The sequence below is a fragment of the Onthophagus taurus genome, chromosome 7 (genome assembly GCF_036711975.1).
Source record: "Onthophagus taurus isolate NC chromosome 7, IU_Otau_3.0, whole genome shotgun sequence".
In the NCBI taxonomy this organism is placed as follows: domain Eukaryota; kingdom Metazoa; phylum Arthropoda; class Insecta; order Coleoptera; family Scarabaeidae; genus Onthophagus; species Onthophagus taurus.
Genome location: NC_091972.1, coordinates 39675153 through 39701698, shown reverse-complemented (window position 1 = coordinate 39701698; position 26546 = coordinate 39675153). Strand labels below are relative to the sequence as shown.

Sequence of the window (26546 nt, the reverse complement as noted above, 5' to 3'; positions counted from 1 at the left end):
ACTATTAATGTTAGGTATGGGACATATGGAATATAAAAGATGTAGAATGAGACGCCGAAGACGACTAAATAATAAAATATGGGGGGTGCCATTTAAAAAAATTAAGTTATGGTACTTCCAAATTTTGAAAAGTTAACGTGCCATAGTAAAGTGACCAAACGTTCTAGACACCCGTTCTCGGCACCAAAACATACTCCATCATGTTGTTTAAGCATATTCTGAATCCTAAATTGATATCCCAAAAATCGAGTGTTCTCTGATTTTTTGAACAAATGTCTGCTGGAGCAGATTTTTCTAGAAAAATTGAATAACTCGAGAACAGCCGAATCAAATTGCAAAAAGTAAAAAAAAACAGGGTGTTCCATTTAAAAAAATAAAGTAGGTGGCCACTTCCGGTATAACCGGAAGTGCAAGAAATCTGAAAATATTTTAGTCGAAGAGATCGTAATTGATAATACTTAAGTCTGAATTCTCAAATTTTTATTTTCGCCAGAACCCCAGAAACGTCTAATGACCGGTCTCGCTGAGACACCCTGTATGTATAAACTTATAACTTATTCATTTGATAATAAATTTACTTTAATATTGTAATAATAATTCACGTCTCGTTAACAAGAGGTTAACTACTTGTTAAAACTTGAAAACCGAGTGTCAACTTGTATCGTGTAATTTATGAAGAGAATTCCATAGCGAGTCAATTAACCAGATTGTCGTAATTTATTTTGTAATACAGCGAAAATCCTAATGAGCGAGTTACGAAGTTTGTCACGGTGACGACGTGATTACTACGGGTTTTATGTGTTAATTTATTTTACTGTGGATAAGATTTACCGGAAACCACGTAAATGTATTTATAGCGTCAAGTTGGTAATCTATATTTTTTTGTAAGATTTAGCTGAAGTGTGTGTCATTACATTACATTACTACTTTAATTCAAAATAACGTAGTTAGCTACTGTTATTAATTCAAATACGTTCATTCCTTTACTCTTGAGTTTGCTATTTAATTTTGAAAGAAGGAGAACTTCGATGTTAACTTGACGATGTACGCTTTCCTCATAACTCTTGGCAAATTTCTCTATAGTGTGGTTTACGGTTTTTATTTCCAGATGTACTGCTAACCGAAGCTGGCATAACACAAACTTCATCACAAGTGAAAAAAGAACCAAAAAAGTTCACCCCCACTAAAAACTGGCACAGGAGTAGTAATGCTATGTCGAAGTGTTGCTACACAACAATTTAATGAAAATCATCTTTCTTCTCGTAAACGATATGAAGTTCAAATCACACCTAAAGAGGTACATGGAATTCTAAAATTTACAAAAAAAGCTTCTGAGCATGATATGTTAACAAATATAGTATTGAAAAACCTTCCACAAATTCCAAAAATATGGACATACAAAACATTATTGCACAGTAACTCCTAGATGCGTAAAATGTAATGAGCACTATCTTACAAAAGATTGTACCAAATCTAAAAAAGCATTTCTAGGTTGTATTAACTGCCAACAACATCCATAACATCATAATTTTACTACGAAAATAATCCAAAACCCATACGTACACCCAACCAAGAGAACACATATTCTTTTAAAACACTGCACCGTAACTTCTAATCCCAGATATCCTCATCCTACCTACACACAAGAAGTTAATCCAAGCGTCACCAGCACTGATAGCAACTGTCAATCAATTTTAACCAACATATCAAAATCGCTCTTAAATCCATTATCACCATATTTTGAACAAATCAAAAATTTTATATTCAATATCTAATGAACAAATAATATCAAATTTAATACTCCTTAATTAAAATGCCAATGGCGTTTAAAAGCAACGAGCGGTCCTGATTGGCTTCTTGACCAAAAATAATATAGATAGAACGTGCATAACAGAGACTCATCTTACAAGGGAAGTATCAGAACTGTCCCTTACCGATTTTGTTGAAATTTGGTACAGCGATAGTATGGCCAAAAATAAGGTTTACGTATTTTTTTATACGTGCTAATAAAGCTCCTAGGGCGAGTTATAAGGGTTAGAAATCGGGGCGAAATATATATATTCGCTTATAGGCTGAAAACGAAAATAGCTATCGAAATATGGTAAATGTAAACTGATATTCATTTTCAAAGAGCTTTCCATTGATGTATCACACATATATCTTCAGGGGGGCTTCAGGGGGTAAACTACCCCTAGTTTTTGGAATATTTTAAAAACTACCCTGTCGATTTTGGCGATACTATGTGTCCTTATAGTACGTTTAAAAATATTAATGACGTGTTTTTTCTTATTTGCCTCTGACCATCCCCTGCAAAGTTACGGGGTATGATAGATAACCCCTTTCCTTAAGAAAAATGTGATAAACTGTTACACTGTTGAACAATATTTTGAAGAAAACCATTAATTAGATGTAAATTAAGATTTACGCAGTAAAATAAACCCTATACGACATTTAGGGGTGGCTGGGGTTAATTACCTTAACCACCCCAAGAATTAAATTTTTTATACGATGATTTTTTATACGTTAGGTAGTACTTTTGAAAGAACTTAAAAGGGTTAGAAGTTTGAGGTAGAAAATATATTTTCGCTAATAATTTTCATAACCCTACAGAAAACGTTTTTTATCCTTACTCTATTTAAATAGCACAAAAGTTAGTGTAGTTATATAAATATTTATTAATAATGAGTTAAAAAGTAACTGGCAAAGAAATGGTTGACTACTACAAATTGTATTCTACATTATTAATTTAATTTCTTTTTTTTTACTTTTTTTATTCAATGTATTGTTGGCAATAATGAAAATCATGGCAAAATGTTTTAAACACAACGATTGTTTACACCATGCTCAAGTTATAACAGCTATTTCTTCACAGATATCGCACGTAGGTTTTTCATTGGAAAAGCAAACCTCCACGACATTTTCAAACTGTTCTAGTCTCTCCTCTATATATCCAGACGCAAGCCACGCGTATTTAAAAACATTAATAAATCGTGGGGAAGACAACTTGGTTAGGGATTGCAATTTTAAAATATTATCTCGCTGATGCAAATTGACATCGTACTGGTAAAGAATAATTTGATCAGAAAATCTTCTAATGAAATTATTCTATATTCTAAAACCAAACACATCCAGGGGTTGAATTTGACCTATTGTCCTTGCAGGTATAGACAAATATTTAAACTTAACATCCGATGGAGTTACTTTACTAATAATTTCAGGGCAGTGGCTACTCCAAGAATCCAGTAATAGTAATGATTTGGGTCCGGTGTTTGGGAAATAGACATTTTGTAGCCAATATTTCATATGAGCAGAAGTCAGTTTACCAGACTTTGATGCCAAAACGAATATGTTATCTGCTTTGAACATTGTATTTATTACCCTCGGTCTAAACGTACCAGAGGATTCTAACAATGTAGAATACAATTTGTGATATTTAACCATTTTTTTTTCAGTTGCTTTTTAACTCATTATTAATAAATATTTATATAATTATCCTAGCTTTTGTGTTATTTAAATAGAATAAGTATAAAAAAGTTTTTTCTGTAGGAGTATATGCAAGTTATTAGCGAAAATATATTTTCTACCCCAAACTTCTAACCCTTGTAAGTTCTTACAATAGTACTAACGTATAAAAAAATCAGCGTGGTAAATTGTTCCAAAATCGACAAACAATTTTCGCAAAAAGAAGTTTATTTGGGGTGGTTAGGATAGTTAACCTCCGCCACCCCTTAATGTCGTATAGGGTTTATTTTACTGCGTAAATCTTAATTTACATCTAATTAATGGTTTTTTTCAAAATATTGTTGAAAAGTGTAACTGTTTATCACATTATTCTTAAGGAAAGGGGGTATCTATCATACCCCGTAACTTTGCAGGGGATGGTCAGAGGCAAATAAGAAAAAACACGTCATTAATATTTTTAAACGTACTACAAGGATACATAATATCGCCAAAATCGACAGGGTAGTTTTTAAAATATTCCAAAAAACTAGGGGTAGTTTACCCCATGAAGCCCTCAGATATATGTGTGATATATCAATGGAAAGCTCTTTGAAAATGAATATCAGTTTACATTTACCACATTTCGATAGCTATTTTCGCTTTCAGCCTATAAGCGAATATATATATTTCGCCCCGATTTCCAACCCTTATAACTCGCCCCAGGGGCTTTATTAGCACGTATAAAAAAATACGTAAACCTTATTTTTGCCCATACTATCGCTGTACCAAATTTCAACAAAATTGGTGAGGGACAGTTCTGATACTTCCCTTGTTAGTAAATCTTAAATGCATGACTACTAAAACTTAGAAACAGTGTCAATTAAAACAGACACATGAAACAAAACAGCTAAATAAGACGATTCTCGAAAGTGATATAGCACAATTATTCAAAGTCAAAGAACCAACTATAATAATAGGTGATTTAGGTGATTTATTTGATTGGATACTTTCCAGAAGTATGGGGGCATGCTCACATCTTACTATTTTACAATCCTGGTAAAAACAAATCAAGACCAGAAAGCAAGGCATTTTTTAAGAAATTTCCACTGATCTACTTGCCTTAAAAAATGCGCCGCGGGCGAAACATTTTTTGGACTGTCAAAACTCTACGTTTCGATAGCTCACTTCGATAGCTCACTAGGCCTTCCACCTGTGTCCCTAATGAAGAAAGTTGTGGTACGTAATAAAATTTTCGGGTCTATTTTAAAGGTCGATTTATAAAAAATTCCGTCACCGTTCCTGCTCGTCACTCGTTGCCAATTGCCAAGGTCAGTGCATGGAAACGGCGCAATTTAAAATTTGATCAATTTGGAACTACGAACGGGAACGGCTTTTCTAAATGTCTATGCTATGCAAATCGCCCACATAAATGCATGACAAATGTACTAACTACTGTACCGTACACATGTTTCGTGCACAATCTGCCACGAATATAAAGATGAAGCTTCCAGATTGCGAACTGGGACTGTTCCGATTGCTTCAGGACGCTGGACGCCGCTGCCGTGAATGCGAAGAAGACGGTGGAATTATGGAAGCAGCAATTCGACAAACACCCTTGGGTTAAAACTTTAAAAAAGCATAGAGCAATGGTTGTCCACGATTTAATTGGCTTATACATTGACGTTTAAAACGATTCTTTGCTTGAAACGCCCACTGTTCGTACTTGGCCAGCTCGTTCATTGGCAGCAATGCGCGCTAAATCAATACAATCCCAGCTGAATGATTCGAATAACTGGGAAATTCAGCTGGATGAGTTTCAGCCCCGTTATTGGAGATACAGAGAAGAAGAAACTTCGTGACGAGTTTAAATCGGCTCTTTGCATATCTCTTCAGATTGATGGAAGTGTAGATCGTGGTAATCAGGACATGAAGTACGTTGTTGCTAAGTATGTTACCAAGGATCAACCTACAGTACTCCGCAGTCGTTTCATAGGAGTTAGTCAGCCAGAATCGAAAGGAGCCAAAGGATTGCTCGAGGTGACGGTCAACACTTGTGAAAAATCTTTTGTTCCAACCGAATTATTAGTTGGCGTCACAACTGATGGAGAAGCTGCCAATAGTGGAAGAGAAAGTGGCCTTTGGAAATTGCTAGAGGACTATCTAGGACATAAACTACTAACTGTATGGTGTTACTGTCATCGATCTGACCTAGCAGTGGAATCGGCCTTAGAATTGGTTCCTGAACTAAAAATGTGGATGAGTAATATAACAGGAACTTCGAGATATTTTCGAACATCTCCCGCAAAACTGAAGAAAATGCAACAAATGTTTCCCGAATATCTGTCATTCCCACCTTATTTTGAAGTGCGATTTGCAGAACATGTGCATAATCTTATACTGCAGTGCTGCATAATCTCCCTGGGTGCATTAAGTTTTGGCAAGAATTGATAGCCGACCCGGAACCTTCCATGCGTCGTGAAAAAGCTACTGCAGCAGGAATGCTCAAGACATGGGATAGTGAGAATTCTCTCCAACGGAAGCAAACGTGTTTGATGGCAGACATTACTGCCATTTTACAAACCTTGCAGAAACATCTCCAGAAGGGAGATTTAATCTTGCCTGACGTAATAACTGTAAGAAACAACGCCTTGCGAAAATTACTGTTGATGGTAGACAACCCGTTTCCAAGGAAGAGGCGAAAAATTGGTAACATGGTCGTTACCACTGGCGTCCGAGAATGGTCGGCAGTCAGGAAAGAAGTGGTTTTGTCCTTCATAAATTTTTTGGAGGAACGTTTAAATATTGAAGAAAGCAGCGTTATGAAAGCGTTCACTTTGTTCTTAAACGCCAAGACCCCTAAGGAGATGATTGATGGCGGCAGAACATTGGTTGAAAACATTTTCAGTAGAGAAGGAAAAGATGCTGTAAGTGAGTTCTCATCCAACGTTTGTGATTGCTGGCCTCAAATAGAACAAATCGGCGACCTAGACATTTCCGATATAGGAATAAAAATGTCTTATAAATTAAGAAAACTTATTTCTGCAACAACGGGAGTTTTACAAAGATTTAGCTGCGTACTCATGGTGTTATCTCCACATTCGATGACAGTCGAAAAGGTTATATCACATCACAACCAAATAAAATTGACACATCGAATGTCCACATCAGAGGAAACAATCAATGCCAAAATGTTCATAGCATTAAATGGAATTGGAACGGCACATTACGACCCACGACTGGCAGTTGACGAATTTTTTGCTGAAAAAGGAACGCCGTTTCCGGGAACCAGAGTTATCTGTTTATTCAAACAGAGAATTTATAAAGACATTTTTTAGAAAGGAAGCAAATTTATAAACCGTCACCAATGACCATTGTAGAATAAAATACATATTATAGAAATACAACTTCTTTCATTCCATTGTCAATCTTTCCGCAAATCTGGGAAAATAATTAAAAGTTTTTACTTTGTGGGCAAATGGCTTTCACTGGAGGGGCAAACCTCACGACTGGGGGGCAGTTGCCCACACATTTATACCTTAAAAAATGCCTTGCCAGAAAGGTATTCAAATTGTACAAATCAGATTACTTGACGAACTAAATGAACAGCAAATATTACTACCTTTCCAATTTGACTTCAAACAAGGTTACTCAACAAGTCATCAACTCGAGTGATTGGTTGACCTAATAAAGGATAGTTATGAAAAAAAAATGTATAAAGCTACTGTTTTTTTGGACATCATCCAAGCTTGTGATGGAATTTATCTGGTTGGGCTAAAATACAAAATTCTCACGCTAAATGTTTCCCAATATCTCAAGTAAATCCTATTATCGCTCTTAACTGATAGAACCTTTGCTATTAAAATCCACAACAGCGTCTCCACCAAATTACCTATTCGAGCAGGTGTTCCTCAAGAAAGCATCCTATCTCCAATCCTTTTTAATATACAATATATGCACGGTATCTATTGTTTAAGTTTATCTGGTAAATAAAATTATTAAGAAATTTGTGATTGATTTAAGGGTTATTCCAAATATATAGTTTGAATTTCGCAAGTCTTATTGAACTGCCCAATTGATGCAGGTAACTAATATGAGACGTAGCAAAGCAAGTGAAAGCTGAAATTCCTTAAGGAGTTTCTCTCTCTCTCGTCAATATTGTGTAACAATGTACAACATACCTGTTCCTAATGAAGTATGCTCGTCGATAATCTGTATTACAAAATACAGATCTACAAGAAGTAACTAAGCAGATTCAGCTACAGCTACGACTAAATGGAATATATAACTTAATTCAAACAAATGTGAAGCAAATATTTTTACACGGAGGAAAACAAGAAATCCTGTTATGATATCAATAAATAATCATATAATAAACTGGAACCCCAAAGACATGGTAGCGAAATATCTTGGAGTCATGCTAGATCAGAATTAATAACTCATAAGCAAATCCCACTTACCAACAGAAAATCTAACCTTAAAAATAGCTGCGTGGTCGTACTTATTTCTCTGTAATTTAGCACTTCTATTCCTATATTTGTACATCAGTCATGCTATTCCAAACATCATTGATTGAATCATTTAAACCTTCTTCATCACCTATAATAATTTTACTTCATATCTGTTTAATACATTTATAGTGACGTGTCCACGTTAATTTTAGTGGGATTCTTGTGAGGTGTTGTCTAGAAATAGAAAGGCGTACACTGGAAATAGATTCTAAACATTGTTTGTTTGGATTCACTTCGTATTAGATCCTGGATCTATTAAAAATTTCTTATAGCTGTTGATATTTATGAAATCATATATTACTCATTAATTTATTATCGATTCAGTGTATGCAAAATAGTATTCTTCATTTAATATAAATATATTTATGTTTTTGACAAAACACTTGTCTTGCGAGTTTAATTACTGTCAAGATGACTTTGTTTAAACACGTAGTGAGTGCGAAAAACTGCGTAACTTTCACTATTAAATTTTAAATTTTCTACAAAAACCATAATTAATTACAGCCGGAGAAATAACCTACAAGTGGTTGTCGGGTGCGACGTCAATGTGTACCACAGAATGTGGGCAAGCACCAACGTAAATGAAAGAGGTGAGTTGCTTTTTGATTACCTATCAGGAGAGGGGGTTACTGTTAATAACGTAGGCGCCAACCCAACCTTTGTTACCAGAAATAGAGCAGAGGTACTTGACATTACGTTCAGCTCAATCATATTAAGCTCAAAGATAATCTCCTGGAGGGTACCTCCATTCGACCCATCAGCCTGACGTCATTTCTGTTGAAAACCCTTGAAGTTCTGGAACGGTATATCCGTACGGTGCCACTGGTATCTGGTCCACTGCGTCGCCACCAGTATGTGACACTCGCTCTGCAAATTTTTACCAAAATACACTTATCAAGCGGGAAAATCAACAGAATTGGTTGTACACAACTTGGTTGGTAGAGTATCCAGGACACTCCAGGATAAAGAGATCTTGGTTTGTGCGTTTCTGGATATAGAAGGTGCGCTCAACAACGCAATACCAAAATCTTTTGAAAGAGCTGCTCTTGATAGGGTAGTGGAAGCAACTATAGCGGGTTGGATTCGTAATATGCTTGATAGTAGAATAGTTTCTAAAATAGACACGATACGTTTCAAACCGGGAGGTGGCTATCCACAGGGAGGGGTGTTATCTCCCCTGCTTTGGTCCCTTCTGGTTGATGATCTGATTGTGATAGTCGAAGCCGTTGGTGTAGATGACATTGTCGTTATGGTCAAAGAAACCTGTTTGTCGAGGATATCCAAAGTCCTCCAGGTGACCCTAGATACCATTTGCGCTTGGTGTAGGGGATGTGCCCTTCGCCAGGAGACGAAATTTGGATGGACTAATCCGCCCAACTATCCAAGGTGAAGAAATTGCTCTCTCAAAGTAAGTCAAATATCTAGGAGTAATCCTAGATAAAACCGTCTCAAGGAATGGAGATTTGCAGGGAGTTTTGCACAAAGCTAGACTATCCTTGTAGACTTGTCGTAGTTTTTGTGAAAAAAATTGGGGTCTTACCCCTGAAAGACTGTACTGGCTCTATGTGACTGGTTAAACCTATGATCACATACGGAGCAGCAACCTGGTATAGGAAAGTCCGACGACTTCTGTTATCAGTAATCTTTCACGAATTCAACGAGTAGCTGGATTGGCAATCTCTGGTGCGATAAGCACAACGCCAACTCTAGCAATGGATGTTCTGCTTGGTCTATCTTCTTTGCATTTGCATATAGAGAAAGTGGCTAGAACTACCACTTACAGATTTAAGCAATATGCTCAAAACTGTTTCGACATGACCAATGGGGTGTGGAAGACATTACAAGCACTGATACCGTGCTATCAATGCCGTCAGATCTGGCGGGATCACTATCAGTGATTAATGCTCGACACCAGATTGTACTGTCTGAACGGTAGCCCTGGATCCAAAACGAGAATTTTCTTGTTCAGGCAGATATTTGCATGTTTACAGATGGATCAAAAACGCCAGAAGGGGTCGGAAAAGGAGTATACTGCCAGACATCTCGGATTAAGCAAGCTTATAGCCTGAGTACGTACTGTACTGTATTCCAGGCGGAAGTAGTTCTTATTGACATCGGTGTTAAAATCATTCTGGAGAGAGGGTTGAAGAACATGACAGTACGACTTTTCTCAGACAGTCAAGGCGATCTCCAGCCGCTGCTAAGCCATAAAAACAATGTCAACTTTTGTTAATGACTGTAAGAGAACATTAAACTCTGATCTGGGTCCCAGGTTACTCTGGGGTTGCTGGCAATGAAGCGGCAGAAGACCTAGCACGAGAGGGCAGCGCTAAAGCGTTTGTAGGACCAGAACCAGTAGTGTGGGCTGAAAAGAGACTTCCCCTACTGTGGACCAGTTCTTCTGGAATGAGACATGCAAAGTTCTAATGGGTGTTTACTGGGCACTGCCGATTAAAAACACACCTCAACTTGTTGGATCTAACTGACGATGTTGAGCATGTTTTATGCCACTGTCCTGCTGTTAATCGTATCAGATTCTCGATTTTTAAGTCGCAGTTTATCTCCTCAAAGGATCGGAATGATTGTTCACCGAGCAAGATATTAAGGTTCGTTAAGAGCATTGGACTGCACGGTGAAATTTGATAACATGGGGGTACAATAGATCCTTAGGGTGAACACAATGCTCGACAATCAGTACGGGAATATCAAGATTTCCACAGCGTCATTTTCCATATTATTCAGTTTTTAGCGGTCCTTTCAGAAGACTTGGAGAAACAGGTAATCCTGCTCCAGCAAAAGCTATTCGACCGCATGTAGTTAATGTAGAGGACGAAGAAGCTGTAATTAATGTTGTCATTGATAATCCTTCCATCAGCACTTGAAGAATAGTACACAACATACATGTAAGTCAAAATTTTGCATGGCGCGTATTGAACCGCGAAGTCCTTCATCCGTAAACAGAATGTTCAAGCTCTACAGCCAGGAGATAATCAGCAACAGTTAGCATTTTGTGAATGGTTATTGTAGTAACTTGCCCAAAATAATGACTTCATTTCAAATGTTTTTGGACAGATGAATCATGTTTTACACGAGATGGTATAAATAATTACCATAACGAACATATCTGGCCATTACAAAATTCGCATGCGATTAGGCCATCTCCTTGGCCTAATCGCATTCAACAACGTTTCAGCACCAACGTTTGGGGAGGAATATTTAACAACAATTTCCTTGGTTTGCATGTACTTGATGGACGTTTGGACGCTGTAAATTACAGATTTTTTTTTGAACAATACACTTTTTGATTTACTTGAAGATATACCTCTTAATGCAATTCAAAATATGTGGTACCAGCACGATGGTGCCCCACCTCATCGCGGAAGAGTATTTGTCGAGTGGTTAAACCAATATTTTCCAAACAAGTGGATTAGTAATAATGGTCCATTTGCTTGGCCACCTAGATCCCCCGACCTTAATCCATTGAATTTCTACTTATGGGGTCAAATGAAACAAATTTTGTATCAAGTGGAAATTAACACACGAGAACAGTTATTAAACAGAATACAAATGGCTGCTACTGAAATAAGAAACCAACCAGATATTTTAATTCGGCTGAAGAACTCTATTTGAACAATATTTGTAATATTTATGTGTTTTAAAAAAATGTTGCATTTTTTGGTCATTGGAATAGCTATCATCTGTCAAACTTTGATGGTGAGCTAATAAATCATCCTGTATAATGACATATACAGTGTGTCCGCAAAGTAACGGATATAGGCGACAAAATCATAATAAACGGTTTATGGAAAACTCCCTGAAACGGATCTAAAGATTTAAATTTTTTGGTGTAGATTTCAAATTTTTTCCACCATTTTTAAACGAGTTATGGCGTCATCGATATAATATATAAAATGGGGGATTCCCATTTAAAAAAATTAAATGGCAATTCCCCATTTTTATTGCGGAATATGAAAGAGGATTTTTTTCTGAATCTAGTACAGGCAATATTAATATTGGTTACATAAGAAAATGTTCGAGAAAAATTATTTTAAAGTTTAATTACTTCAAGTTTGTATAATGATAAAAATAGCAGTAGCCATGAGTAACTATGGTAACCAATTATTCTAAACAATTCCCTGAGTGTCAAAAACTGATTTAGTAAAGCTTCTTGAAGTGTGGTGTCGCGCTTCATCTTGTTGGAATAACTGCCGTTGGAATTGAGTTGTGTCAACATTATCGGGATGGAAGGAATGACATCGCTTTGAAAAATTTTAAACATCTCTTTCCACTTAAGGTTTCTTCAAATCTTTTGCGGATATTGGGTGTGCGAGTTTCTTGGCTAATTTGGATTTTGGGTAGCGCAATACTGACAACTTTGTCTATTTACTTGTCCACTCAATGTAAATGTCCTTTCGTCGAAAAAATTATGTTTTTGACAAAGTCTTCGTCATCGTTGCAAAATTGTTGTTGCAAAAACTACGACTCATTGCTCGTGAATCAGGTTTACTTTATCGGGATGATATTTTGCGGGTTTTAAAATTTTATTAACCGTTGATTTACTAATGTCAAAATTAGACCCAATACTCCTTAAAGTAACATGAAGGTATTCTTGCCCAGCCAAAACCACGATTTGTTGAACTTCCCTTGCAACATTCAGTAGGCCAGACTTCGAAAAATGCTTCGAGAGATGGCCATACTTTGGCTAATGAATTGGCGATGAGGATATGTTGTATTAAAGAGGTCAACTACTTACTAAATCAGTTTTTGACACTTAGGAAATTATTTAAAATAATTGGTTACCATAGTTACTCATGGCTACTGCTATTTTCATCATGTCAACAAATCTGAAGTAGTTAAACTTTAAAGTAATTTTTCTACAAAATTTTCTTATGTAAGCAATATTAATATTGACAGTATTAGATTCGGAAAAAATCTTCTTTCATATTCCGTAATAAAAATGGAGGATTGCTATTTGAAATGAATACCGATGACGTCATAACTCGCTTAAAAATGGCGGAAGAAATTTAAAATCTTACAAAAAATTTAAATCTTTAGACCCGTTTCAGGGATTTTTCCATAAACCGTTTATAATGATTTTATCGCCTATATCCGTTACTTTACGGACGCACTGTATAACATTTTATCATTGTAATTTCAATTTTCTTCAAAACACTTTTTTCGAAAATGTTGTAACTTTAATTATAATTTATTCTTCGACATCTTATATTTACTTAGAAATGGGTTGCGGCAAGGTTATTATAATTGTGGTAATTACCTATTTTTCTTATCTTTAGTATTTACTCAACCCAGTTATATGGTAACTGTAACATTATAAATAAAACATGTAGAATGTTTAATTACAACGACCGACGTCGTAGTCGTCGTTGGCAATATTTAGATTACCAGTACACCTTCGCAGAAATTTCTGGCCGACAAGATCGTTTTATTTACTGCAACCAGTTTAGAATTTGCATAAGATTTATAGGTCGAGTGTACAGTTACATTACAACCAAACCTTGTCTCTACTCACTTTACGTTTTTGCATCGCCGCCGTTTTTGTTATAATTACTTCATTTATTATGCTAATCTTTCGTCAAATACCTGCATCATAAAATAATTAATTTCAATTCGTTCGAATGAATTAAAAATTAATGAATATTTTTGAGTTGTGGATATTTCGATTTTTGGCAAATACTCTAATGAACCGTACACGCGCTCTTTCCAGGAACTTTAACGAGCAATAAATAACAGGTTCGGTCGATGTGCACACGTAAAAAGATTCACGTAAGCTTTACACCTTCCGCATTTCTGACAATGGTCATATTTCAAACGAGATTCCCCGTCACATTAAGAAGTCGTAATCATTATTTATAGGCCGTACGATTTGTAATTACATAACTCGATGGTTTTTGCGATTAAAAATTATTATCGTTAATATACTTACGGGCTGACAACGCTGTGCTCAATTAGATCTATTTTATTCTGAACTATTACCGTAGGAATTTCACCACATTCATTTTCAACCTATAAGAAAATAAAAAAGAAACTCACATTTTACAGGTTTATTAAAGTACCTTAATCTATTAAAATTCATTTCCTATTCAATTAGTCTTATTACATTCATAATTCGAAATAATTTGCATTCGTGACTTTATAAAATGTATAATTTCGCAATTTTCTCTGGGACAATGTACATCAAGAATAATTGTAGGTTTCTTTTACTTCTTTTTTATTCATTACATCCACATCCCTAATTTGTGTAAAAAGGTCGTTATTGTAACGAATGGGAATGCAATCATAATTTACTTTTCAATAAGGGAATCTGCATAAGCCCCATCTAATTATACCCTCATAAAAATGTTCATTCTCAGTTAATCCAAGAAAATTATTCTTAGAAGCAATATAAATCTTAGTTAGTTCAGAGAAGATATTTTTAGTGAGGTAATGTTTCTGTAACGAGCTTAAAAAGAGAGAAAAGTGAAAGACTGACACATCTTCGTTACGTAACGAAAAGATATTTAGGGAACGAAGCCATCAAAGAGGATGCGATATTTTCGAAGTGTATGAATTTAGATTTTCTAGAGGTTTGTACGAAGAATTATTTTATTTACTTTGAGTTTCCACGAGTGTGCCGCTTCGAACGAATCTCTATCGGTCGTTGAAAAGGCGAGGACGCAAGCTTGGGCTCCTCTGTAATACGCCTTCGTAATGGCATCGAACTCTTCTTGGCCCGCTGTATCCCATAACATTAATCTCACATCTTCACCATCAACTCTAAAAATAGAAAAACTTTATAAATAACTCCACAATAAAATCACAACTTCTAAAAAAACATCTTGAACGCATTTTTGGGATTTTTCTTTTTTTAAATCTTTTATTCTTTATAGATGATATTTATACATCTGAGAGTAAAAATGTAAAAGAGCGATATTGTTAAAAATAGATTTTGCTTCAACTTTTATACTAAAACTTTCAAAATCCCGTGTTGTACCAACAAGATGTAAAACCACGATATCATCTAATTTTCAGATTTTCGAATTTTTCTCAATATTTGTGCATCAGAGAGCAAAAATGTAAAAGAGCAATATTGTTAAGAATCAAATTTACCACAACTTTTATACCAAAACTTTTTTCTAAAACGTTCCTAATCATATGCTTTATCAACAAAAACTGTAAAACTATGATGTAATCTAATTTATAACTTTTCGAATTTTTCTCAATATTTATGCACTTGAGAGCAAAAGTGTAAAAGAACAATATTGTTAAGAATAACGTTTGCTACAACTTTTATACTAAAACTTTTTTTCTAAAACGTTCCTAATCCCATACATTCAACAAAAACTAAAACTATGATTTGATCAAATTTACACCTTTTCGAATTTTTCTCAATATTTGTGCATCTGAGAGCAAAAGTGTAAAAGAGCAATATTGTTAAGAATAAAGTTTTCTACAACTTTTATATTAAAACTTGTTTTCTAAAATGTTCCGAATCCCGTGCTACATCGACAACAATCTGTAAATCACGATTTCATCTAATTGTCACCTTTTCAATTTTTCTCGGTATTTATGCACTTGAGAGCAAAAGTGTAAAAGAACAATATTGTTAAGAATAACGTTTGCTACAACTTTTATACTAAAACTTCTTTTCTAAAACATTCCTAATCCCATACAATCAACAAAAGCAGTAAAACCATGATTTCATCTATTTTACACCTTTTCGAATTTTTCTCAATATTTATGCATCTGAGAGCAAAAGTGTAAAAGAGCAATATTGTTAAGAATAAAGTTTGCTACAACTTTTATATTAAAACTTGTTTTCTAAAAGGTTCCGAATCCCGTGCTACATCAACAACAATATGTAAATCACGATTTCATCTAATTGTCACCTTTTAAATTTTTTCTCGATATTTATGCATTTGAGAGCAAAAGTGTAAAAGAACAATAGTGTTAAGAATAACGTTTGCTACAACTTTTATACTAAAAGTCTTTTTCTAAAACGTTCCTAATCCCATGCAATCAACAAAAGCAGTAAAACCATGATTTCATCTAATTTGCACCTTTTCGAATTTTTCTCAATATTTGTGCATTTGAGAGCAAAAGTGTAAAAGAGCAATATTGTTAAGAATAAAGTTTGCTACAACTTTTATATTAAAACTTGTTTTCTAAAACGTTCCGAATCCCGTGTTACATCAACAACAATATGTGAATCACGATTTCATCTAATTATCACCTTTTCATTTTTTTCTCGATATTTATGCACTTGAGAGCAAAAGTGTAAAAGAACAATATTGTTAAGAATAAAGTTTGCTACAACTTTTATATTAAAACTTGTTTTCTAAAACGTTCCGAATCCCGTGCTACATCAACAACAATATGTAAATCACGATTTCATCTAATTGTCACCTTTTCAATTTTTTCTCGATATTTATGCACTTGAAAGCAAAAGTGTAAAAGAACAATATTGTTAAGAATAACGTTTGCTACATCTTTTATACTAAAACTTTTTTTCTAAAACGTTCCTAATCCCATGCAATCAACAAAAGCAGTAAAACCATGATTTCATTTAATTTACACCTTTTCGAATTTTTCTCAATATTTGTGCATCTGAGAGCAAAAGTGTAAAAGAGCAATATTGTTAAGAATAAAGTTTGCTACAACTTTTATATTAAAACTTGTTTTCTAAAACGTTCCGAATCCCGTGCTACATCAACAACAATATGTAAATCACGATTTCATCTAATTGTCACCTTTTCATTTCTTTCTCGATATTTATACATTTGAGAGCAAAAGTGTAAAAGAACAATATTGTTAAGAATAACGTTTGCTACAACTTTTATACTAAAACTTTTTTTCTAAAACGTTCCTAATCCCATGCAATCAACAAAAGCAGTAAAATCATGATTTCATCTAATTTACACCTTTTCGAATTTTTCTCAATATTTGTGCATCTGAGAGTAAAAGTGTAAAAGAGCAATATTGTTAAGAATAAAATTTGCTACAACTTTTGTATTAAAACTTGTTTTCTAAAACGTTCCGAATCCCGTGCTACATCAACAACAATATGTAAATCACGATTTCATCTAATTGTCACCTTTTCAATTTTTTCTCGATATTTATGCACTTGAGAGCAAAAGTGTAAAAGAACAATATTGTTAAGAATAACGTTTGCTACAACTTTTATACTAAAACTTTTTTTCTAAAACGTTCCTAATCCCATACATTCAACAAAAGCTGTAAAACTATGATTTCATCTAATTTACACCTTTTCGAATTTTTCTCAATATTTGTGCATCTGAGAGCAAAAGTGTAAAAGAGCAATATTGTTAAGAATAAAATTTGCTACAACTTTTGTATTAAAACTTGTTTTCTAAAACGTTCCGAATCCCGTGCTACATCAACAACAATATGTAAATCACGATTTCATCTAATTGTCACCTTTTCAATTTTTTCTCGATATTTATGCACTTGAGAGCAAAAGTGTAAAAGAACAATATTGTTAAGAATAACGTTTGCTACAACTTTTATACTAAAACTTTTTTTCTAAAACGTTCCTAATCCCATACATTCAACAAAAGCTGTAAAACTATGATTTCATCTAATTTACACCTTTTCGAATTTTTCTCAATATTTGTGCATCTGAGAGCAAAAGTGTAAAAGAGCAATATTGTTAAGAATAAAGTTTGCTACAACTTTTATATTAAAACTTGTTTTCTAAAACGTTCCGAATCCCGTGCTACATCAACAACAATATGTAAATCACGATTTCATCTAATTGTCACCTTTTCAATTTTTTCTCGATATTTATGCACTTGAGAGCAAAAGTGTAAAAGAACAATATTGTTAAGAATACCGTTTGCTACAACTTTTATACTAAAACTTTTTTTCTAAAACGTTCCTAATCCCATGCATTCAACAAAAGCTGTAAAACCATGATTTCATCTAATTTACACCTTTTCGAATTTTTCTCAATATTTGTGCATCTGAGAGCAAAAGTGTAAAAGAGCAATATTGTTAAGAATAAAATTTGCTACAACTTTTGTATTAAAACTTGTTTTCTAAAACGTTCCGAATCCCGTGCTATCAACAACAATATGTAAATCACGATTTCATCTAATTGTCACCTTTTCAATTTTTTCTCGATATTTATGCACTTGAGAGCAAAAGTGTAAAAGAACAATATTGTTAAGAATAACGTTTGCTACAACTTTTATACTAAAACTTTTTTTCTAAAACGTTCCTAATCCCATACATTCAACAAAAGCTGTAAAACTATGATTTCATCTAATTTACACCTTTTCGAATTTTTCTCAATATTTGTGCATCTGAGAGTAAAAGTGTAAAAGAGCAATATTGTTAAGAATAAAATTTGCTACAACTTTTGTATTAAAACTTGTTTTCTAAAACGTTCGAATCCCGTGCTATCAACAACAATATGTAAATCACGATTTCATCTAATTGTCACCTTTTCAATTTTTTCTCGATATTTATGCACTTGAGAGCAAAAGTGTAAAAGAACAATATTGTTAAGAATAACGTTTGCTACAACTTTTATACTAAAACTTTTTTTCTAAAACGTTCCTAATCCCATACATTCAACAAAAGCTGTAAAACTATGATTTCATCTAATTTACACCTTTTCGAATTTTTCTCAATATTTGTGCATCTGAGAGCAAAAGTGTAAAAGAGCAATATTGTTAAGAATAAAATTTGCTACAACTTTTGTATTAAAACTTGTTTTCTAAAACGTTCCGAATCCCGTGCTATCAACAACAATATGTAAATCACGATTTCATCTAATTGTCACCTTTTCAATTTTTTCTCGATATTTATGCACTTGAGAGCAAAAGTGTAAAAGAACAATATTGTTAAGAATACCGTTTGCTACAACTTTTATACTAAAACTTTTTTTCTAAAACGTTCCTAATCCCATGCATTCAACAAAAGCTGTAAAACCATGATTTCATCTAATTTACACCTTTTCGAATTTTTCTCAATATTTGTGCATCTGAGAGCAAAAGTGTAAAAGAGCAATATTGTTAAGAATAAAATTTGCTACAACTTTTGTATTAAAACTTGTTTTCTAAAACGTTCCGAATCCCGTGCTATCAACAACAATATGTAAATCACGATTTCATCTAATTGTCACCTTTTCAATTTTTTCTCGATATTTATGCACTTGAGAGCAAAAGTGTAAAAGAACAATATTGTTAAGAATACCGTTTGCTACAACTTTTATACTAAAACTTTTTTTCTAAAACGTTCCTAATCCCATGCATTCAACAAAAGCTGTAAAACCATGATTTCATCTAATTTACACCTTTTCGAATTTTTCTCAATATTTGTGCATCTGAGAGCAAAAGTGTAAAAGAGCAATATTGTTAAGAATAAAATTTGCTACAACTTTTGTATTAAAACTTGTTTTCTAAAACGTTCCGAATCCCGTGCTATCAACAACAATATGTAAATCACGATTTCATCTAATTGTCACCTTTTCAATTTTTTCTCGATATTTATGCACTTGAGAGCAAAAGTGTAAAAGAACAATATTGTTAAGAATACCGTTTGCTACAACTTTTATACTAAAACTTTTTTTCTAAAACGTTCCTAATCCCATGCATTCAACAAAAGCTGTAAAACCATGATTTCATCTAATTTACACCTTTTCGAATTTTTCTCAATATTTGTGCATCTGAGAGCAAAAGTGTAAAAGAGCAATATTGTTAAGAATAAAATTTGCTACAACTTTTGTATTAAAACTTGTTTTCTAAAACGTTCCGAATCCCGTGCTATCAACAACAATATGTAAATCACGATTTCATCTAATTGTCACCTTTTCAATTTTTTCTCGATATTTATGCACTTGAGAGCAAAAGTGTAAAAGAACAATATTGTTAAGAATACCGTTTGCTACAACTTTTATACTAAAACTTTTTTTCTAAAACGTTCCTAATCCCATGCATTCAACAAAAGCTGTAAAACCATGATTTCATCTAATTTACACCTTTTCGAATTTTTCTCAATATTTGTGCATCTGAGAGCAAAAGTGTAAAAGAGCAATATTGTTAAGAATAAAATTTGCTACAACTTTTGTATTAAAACTTGTTTTCTAAAACGTTCCGAATCCCGTGCTATCAACAACAATATGTAAATCACGATTTCATCTAATTGTCACCTTTTCAATTTTTTCTCGATATTTATGCACTTGAGAGCAAAAGTGTAAAAGAACAATATTGTTAAGAATAACGTTTGCTACAACTTTTATACTAAAACTTTTTTTCTAAAACGTTCCTAATCCCATACATTCAACAAAAGCTGTAAAACTATGATTTCATCTAATTTACACCTTTTCGAATTTTTCTCAATATTTGTGCATCTGAGAGTAAAAGTGTAAAAGAGCAATATTGTTAAGAATAAAATTTGCTACAACTTTTGTATTAAAACTTGTTTTCTAAAACGTTCCGAATCCCGTGCTATCAACAACAATATGTAAATCACGATTTCATCTAATTGTCACCTTTTCAATTTTTTCTCGATATTTATGCACTTGAGAGCAAAAGTGTAAAAGAACAATATTGTTAAGAATAACGTTTGCTACAACTTTTATACTAAAACTTTTTTTCTAAAACGTTCCTAATCCCATACATTCAACAAAAGCTGTAAAACTATGATTTCATCTAATTTACACCTTTTCGAATTTTTCTCAATATTTGTGCATCTGAGAGCAAAAGTGTAAAAGAGCAATATTGTTAAGAATAAAATTTGCTACAACTTTTGTATTAAAACTTGTTTTCTAAAACGTTCCGAATCCCGTGCTATCAACAACAATATGTAAATCACGATTTCATCTAATTGTCACCTTTTCAATTTTTTCTCGATATTTATGCACTTGAGAGCAAAAGTGTAAAAGAACAATATTGTTAAGAATAACGTTTGCTACAACTTTTATACTAAAACTTTTTTTCTAAAACGTTCCTAATCCCATACATTCAACAAAAGCTGTAAAACTATGATTTCATCTAATTTACACCTTTTCGAATTTTTCTCAATATTTGTGCATCTGAGAGTAAAAGTGTAAAAGAGCAATATTGTTAAGAATAAAATTTGCTACAACTTTTGTATTAAAACTTGTTTTCTAAAACGTTCCGAATCCCGTGCTACATCAACAACAATATGTAAATCACGATTTCATCTAATTGTCACCTTTTCAATTTTTTCTCGATATTTATGCACTTGAGAGCAAAAGTGTAAAAGAACAATATTGTTAAGAATAACGTTTGCTACAACTTTTATACTAAAACTTTTTTTCTAAAACGTTCCTAATCCCATACATTCAACAAAAGCTGTAAAACTATGATTTCATCTAATTTACACCTTTTCGAATTTTTCTCAATATTTGTGCATCTGAGAGTAAAAGTGTAAAAGAGCAATATTGTTAAGAATAAAGTTTGCTACAACTTTTGTATTAAAACTTGTTTTCTAAAACGTTCCGAATCCCGTGCTACATCAACAACAATATGTAAATCACGATTTTATCTAATTGTCACCTTTTCAATTTTTTCTCGATATTTATGCGCTTGAAAGCAAAAGTGTAAAAGAACAATATTGTTAAGAATAACGTTTGCTACAACTTTTATACTAAAACTTTTTTTCTAAAACGTTCCTAATCCCATACATTCAACAAAAGCTGTAAAACTATGATTTCATCTAATTTACACCTTTTCGAATTTTTCTCAATATTTGTGCATCTGAGAGCAAAAGTGTAAAAGAGCAATATTGTTAAGAATAAAATTTGCTACAACTTTTGTATTAAAACTTATTTTCTAAAACGTTCCGAATCCCGTGCTACATCAACAACAATATGTAAATCACGATTTCATGTAATTGTCACCTTTTCAATTTTTTCTCGATATTTATGCACTTGAGAGCAAAAGTGTAAAAGAACAATATTGTTAAGAATAACGTTTGCTACAACTTTTATACTAAAACTTTTTTTCTAAAACGTTCCTAATCCCATGCATTCAACAAAAGCTGTAAAACTATGATTTCATCTAATTTACACCTTTTCGAATTTTTCTCAATATTTGTGCATCTGAGAGTAAAAGTGTAAAAGAGCAATATTGTTAAGAATAAAGTTTGCTACAACTTTTGTATTAAAACTTGTTTTCTAAAACGTTCCGAATCCCGTGCTACATCAACAACAATATGTAAATCACGATTTTATCTAATTGTCACCTTTTCAATTTTTTCTCGATATTTATGCGCTTGAAAGCAAAAGTGTAAAAGAACAATATTGTTAAGAATAACGTTTGCTACAACTTTTATACTAAAACTTTTTTTCTAAAACGTTCCTAATCCCATGCAATCAACAAAAGCAGTAAAACCATGATTTCATCTAATTTACACCTTTTCGAATTTTTCTCAATATTTGTGCATCTGAGAGCAAAAGTGTAAAAGAGCAATATTGTTAAGAATAAAATTTGCTACAACTTTTGTATTAAAACTTATTTTCTAAAACGTTCCGAATCCCGTGCTACATCAACAACAATATGTAAATCACGATTTCATCTAATTGTCACCTTTTCAATTTTTTCTCGATATTTATGCACTTGAGAGCAAAAGTGTAAAAGAACAATATTGTTAAGAATAACGTTTGCTACAACTTTTATACTAAAACTTTTTTTCTAAAACGTTCCTAATCCCATACAATCAACAAAAACAGTAAAACCATGATTTCATCTAATTTACACCTTTTCGAATTTTTCTCAATATTTGTGCATCTGAGAGTAAAAGTGTAAAAGAGCAATATTGTTAAGAATAAAGTTTGCTACAACTTTTATATTAAAACTTGTTTTCTAAAACGTTCCGAATCCCGTGCTACATCAACAACAATATGTAAATCACGATTTCATCTAATTGTCACCTTTTCAATTTTTTCTCGATATTTATGCACTTGAGAGCAAAAGTGTAAAAGAACAATATTGTTAAGAATAACGTTTGCTACAACTTTTATACTAACACTTTTTTTCTAAAACGTTCCTAATCCCATACATTCAACAAAAGCAGTAAAACCATGATTTCATCTAATTTACACCTTTTCGAATTTTCTTAATATTTGTGCATCTGAGAGCAAAAGTGTAAAAGAGCAATATTGTTAAGAATAAAGTTTGCTATAACTTTTATATTAAAACTTGTTTTCTAAAACGTTCCGAATCCCGTGCTACATCAACAACAATATGTAAATCACGATTTCATCTAATTGTCACCTTTTCAATTTTTTCTCGATATTTATGCTCTTGAGAGCAAAAGTGTAAAAGAACAATATTGTTAAGAATAACGTTTGCTACAACTTTTATACTAAAACTTTTTTTCTAAAACGTTCCTAATCCCATGCAATCAATAAAAGCAGTAAAATCATGATTTCATCTAATTTACACCTTTTCGAATTTTTTTCAATATTTGTGCATCTGAGAGCAAAAGTGTAAAAGAGCAATATTGTTAAGAATAAAGTTTGCTACAACTTTTGTATTAAAACTTGTTTTCTAAAACGTCCCGAATCCCGTGCTACATCAACAACAATATGTAAATCACGATTTCATCTAATTGTCACCTTTTCAATTTTTTCTCGATATTTATGCACTTGAGAGCAAAAGTGTAAAAGAACAATATTGTTAAGAATAAAGTTTGTTACAACTTTTATACTAAAACTTTTTTTCTAAAACGTTCCTAATCCCATGCAATCAACAAAAGCAGTAAAACCATGATTTCATCTAATTCACACCTTTTCGAATTTTTCTTAATATTTGTGCATCTGAGAGCAAAAGTGTAAAAGAGCAATATTGTTAAGAATAAAATTTGCTATAACTTTTGTATTAAAACTTGTTTTCTAAAACGTTCCGAATCCCGTGCTACATCAACAACAATATGTAAATCACGATTTCATCTAATTGTTACCTTTTCAATTTTTTCTCGATATTTATGCATCTGAGAGCAAAAGTGTAAAAGAGTAATATTGTTAAGAATAACGTTTGCTACAACTTTTATATTAAAACTTTTTTTCTAAAACGTTCCTAATCCCATGCAATCAACAAAAGCAGTAAAACCATGATTTCATCTAATTTACACCTTTTCGAATTTTCTCAATATTTGTGCATCTGAGAGCAAAAGTGTAAAAGAGCAATATTGTTAAGAATAAAGTTTGCTACAACTTTTGTATTAAAACTTGTTTTCTAAAACGTTCCGAATCCCGTGCTACATCAACAACAATATGTAAATCATGATTTCATCTAATTGTCACCTTTTCAATTTTTTCTCGATATTTATGCACTTGAGAGCAAAAGTGTAAAAGAACAATATTGTTAAGAATAACGTTTGCTACAACTTTTATATTAAAGCTTGTTTTCTAAAACGTTCCGAATCCCGTGCTACATCAACAACAATATGTAAATCACGATTTCATCTAATTGTCACCTTTTCAATTTTTTCTCTATATTTATGCATCTGAGAGCAAAAGTGTAAAAGAGCAATATTGTTAAGAATAACGTTTGCTACAACTTTTGTATTAAAACTTGTTTTCTAAAACGTTCCGAATCCCGTGCTACATCAACAACAATATGTAAATCACGATTTCATCTAATTGTCACCTTTTCAATTTTTTCTCGATATTTATGCACTTGAGAGCAAAAGTGTAAAAGAACAATATTGTTAAGAATAACGTTTGCTACAACTTTTATACTAAAACTTTTTTTCTAAAACGTTCCTAATCCCATACATTCAACAAAAGCTGTAAAACCATGATTTCATCTAATTTACACCTTTTCGAATTTTTCTCAATATTTGTGCATCTGAGAGCAAAAGTGTAAAAGAGCAATATTGTTAAGAATAAAGTTTGCTACAACTTTTATATTAAAACTTGTTTTCTAAAACGTTCCTAATCCCATGCATTCAACAAAAGCTGTAAAACCATGATTTCATCTAATTTATACCTTTTCGAATTTTTCTCAATATTTGTGCATCTGAGAGCAAAAATGTAAAAGAGCAATATTGTTAAGAATAAAGTTTGCTACAACTTTTATACTAACACTTTTTTTATTAAACATTTTTAATCTCGTAGTCTACAAACAACAAAATATAAAACCAGTATTTCATCTAATTTTCACCTTTTTGAATTTTTCTCGATTTTTATACATCTGAGAGCAAAAGTGAAATAAAGACTAAACTTTGCTGCAACTTTTATGCTAAAGAAAAGTAATGATTCGAGATTTCGAATCGGAATTTTCACTTTCGTACTGGTCAAAGATTACGCTTTGGAATGAGATATTATTTTTCAAAATCGGTTGAGAGGTTCTCTTATTATAACCAAAATACTAAACATTCATCGTTTTACGTGTTTTTTTGTTCGCTCATTATAATATTATTATACTGGTGTCTGCACCTTTACCACCTTTACATCGTTTTTCTCAGGAACCAGTTCTTGTTAATTCCCATGATTCCGTGTAATTGACTATAAAATTACAGCTCGTTTTTGGGTTAAATTAAAAAAGATAAAGAATTTTGGTAATAAATTTTTATATTTAACATTTCGCACACTTGCTGGCCATAATTTCTTCTGCATAATAACAAGCAAAATGTTAACGCCCACTCGTTAACTGCCAGCAAATTTTATATGAATAATGAGAATGTTACGGTGTTTAATTTCGAATGAAAGGGATTTGTGCCAAAATGTAACTTGTTCGTGATTAATTTTCCATTGGCGAGACAACTACAACAATTAATTAACGTGTTAAAGAGATTTTCTAATCTTTAAGAAAACATCTTGCAGCCATAGAGTTTACAGTTTACGACAAGGATTCTTTTGTATGAAGACGTGAAACGATGTGTAGTAAAACAAACATTTTATTAGTTATAACGGGCAAGGTTAACGATTTCTCTTTTTGGTATTTCAAGAAAATTAAAGAAATTTACATTTACCTTCTCAAATTTATACAATAAAGATTTTTTACTTACTCAATTTGTCGCTCCAGAAAATCGACACCTATCGTCTTTTTGTAATCTTTTGTAAATGTGCCTTTGCAGTATCTTTGGATCATGCTAGATTTTCCTACTCCACCGTTGCCCACAATTACCACCTTAAAGAAAAAAAACTTCTTTTATAAACCATATCTTTTATTTTCATCACGTCTACATTAATCAAGAAACAGAGAGAGATAAGAAAATATAATATATAATATAATTCATTACCTTAAGGGCTACTTCTAATTCTTCTTCGCGCATGATGTTAGGCCCTCGGCCTGTAGCTAGCCCCGTAAAGGGCTGTCATCGGCAATGGTTCTCTGCTATAGTTGTACCGATCAGCATATCGCTATAAAGAAAGAAAAAAAACATTGATCAATTTCCATCAATTAATATTTTAATAGATCAATCACGACCCTAATCTACATGCCGCACGCCTATCGATTAGTTAATATGCAACAGCAAACACTAAATTATAAGTATCACACAAAAACTGTAAATTCATTACATTCCATTAACTTTTTCATTCACGCAAATCGATTAAGCGAGTTCAACCGTGAATTATATATGTAGAGAAAGATAGATTTG

At 32.7% G+C, this 26546-nt stretch overlaps 3 protein-coding genes across 3 annotated transcripts in view; 1 reads left to right on the top strand and 2 right to left on the bottom strand.

Annotated features, from left to right (window-relative positions):
- Positions 1 to 5220: 5220 nt before the first annotated feature.
- On the top strand, positions 5221 to 6776 carry LOC139430503 (zinc finger protein 862-like). The gene is made up of 2 exons (XM_071197572.1): positions 5221 to 5805; positions 5874 to 6776. Exons 1-2 carry the CDS (start codon positions 5221 to 5223, stop codon positions 6774 to 6776), a joined length of 1488 nt encoding a protein of 495 aa, XP_071053673.1.
- Positions 6777 to 13889: 7113 nt separating this feature from the next.
- Positions 13890 to 26219, bottom strand: LOC111419503 (RAS oncogene family member Rab23). The gene is made up of 4 exons (XM_071197571.1): positions 26187 to 26219; positions 25953 to 26074; positions 14561 to 14723; positions 13890 to 13973 (listed from the first exon to the last, which is right to left on the bottom strand). Exons 1-4 carry the CDS (start codon positions 26217 to 26219, stop codon positions 13890 to 13892), a joined length of 402 nt encoding a protein of 133 aa, XP_071053672.1.
- Positions 25987 to 26546, bottom strand: part of LOC111419501 (uncharacterized) — an 87677-nt gene continuing 87117 nt past the window's right edge. Inside the window, exons 3-4 of the mRNA XM_071197771.1 lie at positions 26187 to 26307; positions 25987 to 26074 (exon numbers count right to left, since the gene is read on the bottom strand). Of these exons, the coding sequence (XP_071053872.1) occupies positions 26224 to 26307 (84 nt within the window). The 3' untranslated portion in view covers positions 25987 to 26074; positions 26187 to 26223. The remainder of the gene's footprint in view (positions 26075 to 26186; positions 26308 to 26546) is intronic.